General features: G+C 50.4%; 1 protein-coding gene across 1 annotated transcript; it reads left to right on the plus strand.

Moving 5' to 3' along the window:
* The first annotated feature begins 3,738 nt into the window (after positions 1 to 3,738).
* Positions 3,739 to 4,542, plus strand: LOC143363108 (transient receptor potential cation channel protein painless-like). The gene has a single exon (XM_076803725.1). It carries the CDS (start codon positions 3,739 to 3,741, stop codon positions 4,540 to 4,542), a length of 804 nt encoding a protein of 267 aa, XP_076659840.1.
* Positions 4,543 to 8,076: the final 3,534 nt, after the last annotated feature.

The following is an 8,076-nucleotide window of genomic DNA, read 5'->3' on the forward strand; positions in this document are numbered from 1 at the left end:
GGCTCCGTGGCGGTGTGGTCACGTCGACATTCGGCGTCGTGCCCCCCTGCACCGTGGTTGAACGGGGCAGGGGGATGGTAATGGATAAGTCGGGAAGACTTCTGGTCGTGGGGTGCTACAACTCACCCAGCTGCGACTCCGCCGAATTCGGGAGGTTCCTGGACCGGATGGGGCTTATGATAGCCCCATATACAGGGTGAGTCACCAAACGTTAGCACGTCAAATATCTTTGTTGTTTCTAAAGATAAGTAAAATATGGTAAGGACAAAGTTGAATGGTACAATGGGGCTGACACGATGCAAAAAAAATTTTTGTTTTTATGTCATTTTTTTGGAGATATCAAGGTCACCTTGACTTTTTTAAATGGAACCACCCTTTTTTAAACACCTACAATGATAGTCCCTTTCATTAGGAATTCAGTGACTATAATTAGTCCAAGGACATTCAAGGTCAAGGACAGAAAAAACGTATAAAACTAAAATATGAAAGCAGAATACGTTTATCACGGTTGAGACTTGTAGGAAATAGTAAACATACTATGGTCGTAGTTAAAGTAAACATACTAAGGTCCTTCAATGTTATTCAGCATTCTTATTTACTATCAGTATGTTTCCAAACGCGATTCCGCTATGTTATATTCGATGACTGAAAAGTGTGATATGATCACGATTTACTGTGAATGCAGGCCCGACTACTTTATGAAGAAAGGTACCCCGAGCGAAACACTCCTTCTAGACATACTTTCACTAATACGTACAGGTTGTTTCGAAGTACTGGAAGTGTACATGCAAGACAGTACAAACGGAAGAATCCCACGACTAATGAAGACAATGAAATTAATATTTTAGCAGCTATAGCTGTCAATCCTCACGTGAGTACGAGAAAAATTGCCCGGGAAGCAGGCATAAGTAAAAGTAGCGTAATACGAATTCTGGCCCGACATAAATTTCATCTGTTCCACATATCGCTCCATCAAGAATTGCACGGGAATGATTTTCAAAATGGAATTAGCTTTTGTGAATGGGGATTGCTTCAAAATCATTATATTTTTCTAATGTCTTGTTTACGGATGAAGCAACATTTACTAATCGTGGCTCAATTAATCTACGGAACGCCCATTATGTGGATAATCCGCACTGGCTGCAAGAAATTGATCATCAAAGACAATGGAGCGTAAACGTGTGATGTGGTATTTTGAACGACAAAGTAATTGGACCATATTTCGTTAACGGAATGATGACGGGACAGAAATACGCTCAATTTTTGCAAGAAGATCTGCCAATTTTGTTAGAAGATGTCCCTTTACAAAATCGCTATGATATGTACTACCAACACGACGGTTGTCCTGCTCATTATGCACGAGTAGCAAGAGAAACGTTGGATTCTCGATATCCAAACCGATGGATTGGACGAGGCGGAACAGTTTCATGGCCAGCATGTCCGCCTGATTTAAATACACTGGATTTCTTTTTATGGGGTCTGCTAAAAGAGACCGTGTACACGGATGCTCCAACAACAGTTGAAGATATGCGTCAGCGTATCATCACAGCATGTACGAATATCACGTCGGATACACTTATCAGAGTTCAACATTCATTCAGAGCTCGTTTACAACAATGTATCGACGCAGACGGCCATCATTTCGAACATTTATAAAATACAGGTATTCCGCTTCCATATTTTAGTTTGCAACGAGACACGTACGTCTCGTTGCGAGCGAGTTTGCGACCAGGCCCGCACCAATCACCGACTAGGACCAGCCGCGCGCCAATCCGCGAATCCAGCCCGGGCGCGGTCCACGCGCGGTCCACTGCTATAACGATCGCGACGAAACCACCCGAGACCGGAGTTGGTCTGGAGCAGCTCTCGGGCGAACACCCGAGCCCAGATCCTCTCGCAGCCGCGCAGAATCGTGCTAGCCTCGGTATACTACCGGACGAACACGCCGAAGCGCTGGGACCGGCCAAGGCGTACGTGGGTTTACGTCCCATACGCCGAAACCGAGACCGCAAATAGGTTCTGGGAGGCAGTCGATCGACGGCCTGCTCTTTTCAGAGCACCGTAGTTCCGACACTCCGGACCGTCATCCCCCACTCCTCGGACCCGTTCCCGCATCCCGCGCTCCCGACCGGAGATTCCGCGCCGCGGTCCAGGAGTCTAGTCTCCAACCGACCGCAGCAGCGTGTGGAGCTCGCCTCACGGTATACTACCGTGGACGAGCGACCTCGCCGGTTTCGAGTCGTAGACACGAGGTTTACGTCTGCGTCTACGCGCCCCGCGAGCCCAGCCGACGCAGGAAACGTCACCGATTCACGATCTTTTGCTGGGCCGTGGCCGTTCCGATCACCTCGCCGAGGCGACCGCGCGACGGGAATCGTGGGGGTGCGGGACCGCGCCGAGAACGCCCGATCGCCGTGCCGACACCGAGCGAGCCCGGCTCGCCCCGCGTTCCCCGCACCACCGTACCGCGCACCGTGCCGAACACGACTCCGGTTTCTGCCGCCGTCCACCGACGGACGGCGCCCACCGCGACACTCCGGACCACCGATACCAGTACCAGTACCGGAGATACCGATGCTACGCGTATAAATTAGGATTAAGCCCGCGTTATTAGGAGAAAAGTGCGTTAGATTTAGGTGTTCTACCGATTAGGTTAAGCTCGCGTTATTAGGGAATAATTGCGTTAGATTCGCGTCGTTACCGGGCGTCCACACTCACAGTTTCTTTTGTTTTCTTGTAACCAGGCCGGCCGAGAGACAGGCTCCCGCCGAGACTCCGTCGCCGGACCAACGGGGAATCCGGCCGACCGAGATTAATAATAAACTATTACCATTTCTTTTTACTTTAATTGAGCGTTCCTCATTTAGTCACCTTGTCCTCCCTCCCCAAAGAACCCTGGCCGCTGAGCCAATCCGGGGAGGGCTCGCACGCCTCGCCGCGCTCCACGCAACGAGGCATGTACCGTTACAAGTTTTATACGTTTTTTCTGTCCTTGACCTTGAATGACCTTGGACTAATTATAGTCACTGAATTCCTAATGAAAGGGACTATCATTGTAGGTGTTTAAAAAAGGGTGGTTCCATTTAAAAAAGTCAAGGTGACCTTGATATCTCCAACAAAATGACATAAAAACAAAATTTTTTTGCATCGTGTCAGCCCCATTGTACCATTCAACTTTATCCTTACCATATTTTACGTATCTTTAGAAACAACAAAGATATTTGAGGTGCTAACGTTTGGTGACTCACCCTGTATAACCGGTCCGGTGCTGGTCCTGGGGGACCTCAATGCCAGGTCCACAACCAGGGGAAACCCCGGGACCAGCTCCCGAGGCGAAGTCCTAGAAGACTGGGCGGAGGGGATGGAGCTCCAATTGTTAAACCGGGGCTCCGTGCCTACGTGCGTGAGGTGGAACGGCTGGTCGATAGTGGATGTATCGTTCGCGACCGCCGCCGCCTCTCGCCGTGTGTCCAACTGGCGGGTCCTGATGGACGTGGCAGTGGTCTCGGACCCGCCGGTGGACACGCCCTTCCGACGTGGCACCCCGTAGCGCCCAGATGGGCGCTGAAACGACTAGACGGGTACCTACTGAGGGCCGCAATTATCGGCTCCGCCTGGCCTTCGTCCAGGGAGCGCGGGGCAGAAGAGGGGGCGGCTTGGCTCCGGGACACGTTGCAAATGATTTGCTTGAACCAACAAACAAGAACAACTGCAAACAAGAACCAACGCAACCGAAAAATGGACGTGTTCCAGAATATCGCCGGCAACGCTGGTTTCAAACATCTGCTGAAGCACCCGCTGCTCTCCTCGTTCATCTATTTGAAGTGGCAGAGAATAAGCCCCGTGCTCCATGTGAGCTTCGCTTTCCACTTCCTCCTCTACATTCTACTGAGCGCGTACATCATAAGTAAAATAAGCGGTGACAATCGCTACCCAACAGATCACCCGTCACCGGAGCCAACTTCCGTTACCATTTTAAGTATACTCGCTGGCATGTTCCTGGCAGTGTTCGCGCTGTGGAAGCTGTTTCAACTGATCTTATGGCCATGCTGCTACTTGCCGAACATTAAAAACTGGCTCGAGATGGGGCTGGCGGCTCTTGGATTCTATATCTTATACGGCGAGGTTTCTAATAGCATCACTGCCGTGGTGATACTGTCGTTCACTTGGCTGCTGGTGGTCAAGATGAGCCACTACTCCACGATGTCCATGGATATCGAGATGTTTATAACGGTGTTCCAGAAGTTCCTTCGATTCTTGACCGTCTACGCTATCCTGATCTTCTCGTTCGCGGTCGCCTTCTTCGTCCTGTTCAAGGACCAGAAGAACTTCCTGGACATTGGCCACTCGATGTTCAAGAGGATGGATACCCTCTTCCCCCTCAATGACGGGGAGGGGGTAGATGGGAACGCGCCCCGGAGCCGACCTCAGAATGGTCAGACAAACTCCGGGTCACAGAGTGGGAGCTGCACCTGGCCGTCCGGGAACTCCGGGCTGGGGGCAAGAATGCCCCTGGTCCTGATGGGGTTCCCGGTGGTATAACGGCCTTAGCCTTAAAGGTCCTCGCCCCGGCGTTCAGGAGCGTCGTGGACGCGAGCCTGCGCCGGGGAGTCTTCCCCACGGTGTGGAATAGTACGAGCCTGGTTGTCCTCCACAAGGAGGGGAAACCCGCAGAGTCTCCCTCTGCATACCGGCCGGTATGTTTACTCGACGAGGCGGGCAAGCTGTTCGAAAGAATAATTGCTGCCGCCTCGTCGACCACCTGTCGCGGGGTGGTCCTGACCTGAGCGACAGCCGGTATGGGTTCAGGAGGGGGCGCTCCACAATCGACGCATTGGAGTCGCATTGTTGGGGCAGGGTGTTGATCGCGGTGTCGTTGGACATCTCCAACGCGTTCAACTCCATGCCCTGGAAGGAGATAGCGGGCGCGATGGAATACTTCCGGGTGCCCCCCTATCTCAGGGAGGTGGTCGGCGACTACCTCCGCGGAAGAGAGGAGGTGTTTACCGGCCGGTACAAGTCCGTGCATATGAGGGAGACGCACCGCGGGGTTCCGAAGTGGTCGGTCCTCGGGCCGCTCCTGTGGAACCTGGCATTCGCCGCGGTGCTACGGGTTGTCCTCCCCCCGGACACGGGTGTCATCTGTTATGCAGATGACACGCTGGTTTACGCCGAGGGGGAGGATTGGAGGAAAACCAGGCACCTGGCAGAGGCTGCCCTGGACTGCGTGGTCGGGCGAATCCGGAGGATGGGGCTGACCGTGGCCGCCGCAAAGACCGAGGCGATCTGGATGTATGGATCGTCTCGGTCGTGGCGGCCGCCCCGAGGTCAAGACCTCCGGATTCAGGTCGCCGAGACCTCTGTTGAGATCGGGCCCAGTATGAGATACCTGGGCCAGGTCATCGACGGCCGCTGCCGTTTCGTGGAACACTTCGAGCTCCTCGCCCCCCGATTGGAGAAGACAGCATCCGCCCTTGCGCGGCTGCTGCCCAATATCGGCGGGCCGGAGTTGAAAATCCGCCGCCTCTATATGGAGGTGGTGCGGTCGATTGCCCTATAAGGGGCCCCCGTGTGGCACCGCTCGCTCGGGGCTAGCCGGTGAAGCCAAGCACTCTTGGAAAGAGTGCGGCGCCGGCTGGCTCTGCGGGCCATACGAGGGTACCGCACCATCTCTGGTGAGGTGGCAGGTCTCCTCGCCGTGGTTCCACCACTCCATTTAGTCGCGGCGGAGCGGGCGAAACTATACCATATCGCCCGCTCGTTTCGCCGCCCGCCGGGGGTGGAACTCACGAGCGAGGAGGAGGAGGAGCTCGAAGCGCAGAAACGCCAGACCCGGGCGGACGTATTTGCGGAGTGGAGGGTGCTCCTGGCACCCTCCGCACGTCCGACTGTCGGGGCCCTCATGCCCATATTTGATACATGGTGCGGGAGGCGGGGAATGCTGCCCTTTCGCCTCACGCAGGTGCGGGAGCCGACCACGCAGTGCCACTACTGCGACGCAGATGTGGACACGGCGGGGCACACCTTAGAGGAGTGCCCGCCCTGGGCCGAGTCGCGCCGCACAGTGGTGCCAAATGGCCAAAAAGCGGCAAAAAATCTGTAAACATGTAACTATTCAACGAACTGGTTTGAAAATTTGTGGAGAGATTGCCACAAGTACAACGCTTATTTGGCAAAAAAATTGTTGTAAAAAGTTGTTAACAGTAAGTAATATGGGCTAATCGAAAATCTCTGTTTTCTGCCCATTTTTTATTTATGGAAGCATACAACAAATCCTTTAATAGATATTGGTCTGGAACTAATCGTTTTGGCAAGGTGTAATATTGATCTAACTTTGTGCAAAAAATCATCAGACCCTTCGAGACCCTTTCACCACAAATTAAGTTTAAATATCAACTTTCAGAATTTCCAAGAGTGAATCGTGCGGAAGTTACGATTATTTGATGTTCCAGGTGAAATTTTTTAGGAATATTTCTAATTAATAAAGAAAAATGTGAAGGGCATATGATTTATTAATTTTTTATGTATAAAAAAATATTTAATAACAATTTTTTTATCATTCATAAATTATTTTTATAGCGTTCATTGGAGCACTACCAAAAAATACCTGTTGCATTATTGCGACAGTGCTCCAGTGAACGAAAACTTTGTTTATTTAACATAAAAAATTGTTATTATGTAAGAATGTTTATATCACCGTTTGTATTACTCATATGTTTACCTGTTATTGATTTATACTGTTATATATAATTTTATTGATTTATGCGTTGCGTTAGCATTTTGTTAAATTGATGTTACCATGAGTTTTAGTTAAATAAACAGTTTCCTCTGAGTGAGCAAAGGACATTGACGCGTCAAGCCTCCTTACAAATTCAGAAGTGGGATCGATTTATGAATTTATGTCTTTATGTCCGAGAAATTTATTATCTGAGTGAACTATTATCTAAGTGATTTTTTTTTTGTTACCGACGATGAGTTTATTTTCCCTGACTGAACTGAAAGAGGAGCTAAAGGAATTGAATCTTCCTACACACGGATCCAAAAATGAATTACTGAAGCGGCTACTCGAGAATGAGATTCCACCTGAAGAACTGATGGTGACTGTTTCACCCATAGAAGACGAATCACGCGTTACAGGTCAGGGCCCACAATCCGTTGTCACAGCTGGAGGTCGCTCTCTTGCAGATGCGGAGCTTGAGTTTCTCCGTCGAGAAAGAGACCTAGTCACTCGTGAGATTGAGCTTTTAAGAAGAGAACTTGATGTTGCACGAACGATGTTACCGCGTTCAGAAGATGAAGTTCGAGTTCGGACAACACGGACGAGGGTTAAAAAATTGCAGGAGCTGAAAGAACTGGTAGGCGAATTTGATGGAAACGTTTTGGAATTCCATCGCTGGGAGGAGCAAATGCAAAAATTATTCGACGCATACGAACTGCATGAGCACAGTTCAAAAGCCTTCGTTGGTAGCCGTCTAAGCGGGCGAGCCCTACGGTGGTACCACTCCCGAGACGACTGCGTCGAATTGTCTAGAGAAGATCTTATGTGCCAGCTGAAGAAAATGTATGGACAACGTGTCGATCCGTTGATTTTGCGACGGGAGCTGGAAACGAGGAGGTGGAACACAAATGAAACGTTCGCGGATTATCTTCACGAGAAAATCGCGTTGGCAAGTCGTATCCCAGTTCCAGAAAACGAAACAATTAGTTATGTAATCGATGGAATTTCGTGTCAACAATTACGTATTCAAGCACGGATGCAATGTTTCACGTCGTTGGAAGCGCTGTTAACAGCGTTCGCAAACGTACCGTTACCAAAAGAAGCAAACCCGCGACAACGCCGTGAGAATTATTTTTCGTTGAAGAGGGGACAGCAGCACAGCATGCAGGGAAGAACAAGCAGTGGAACGAGCGAACCACGACGAAAGCAGAGAGACCCAGATATTCCTCTGAAATGTTACAACTGTAACGAGACGGGACATTTTGCAGCGTCTTGTACGAAACCGAAGAGGGAAAAAGGGTCCTGTTATAAATGCGGCAAATTTGGACACCTATCGAATCAATGTCTATCCTATCGGA

The sequence above is a fragment of the Halictus rubicundus genome, unplaced genomic scaffold, assembly GCF_050948215.1.
Source record: "Halictus rubicundus isolate RS-2024b unplaced genomic scaffold, iyHalRubi1_principal scaffold0022, whole genome shotgun sequence".
Taxonomy (NCBI): domain Eukaryota; kingdom Metazoa; phylum Arthropoda; class Insecta; order Hymenoptera; family Halictidae; genus Halictus; species Halictus rubicundus.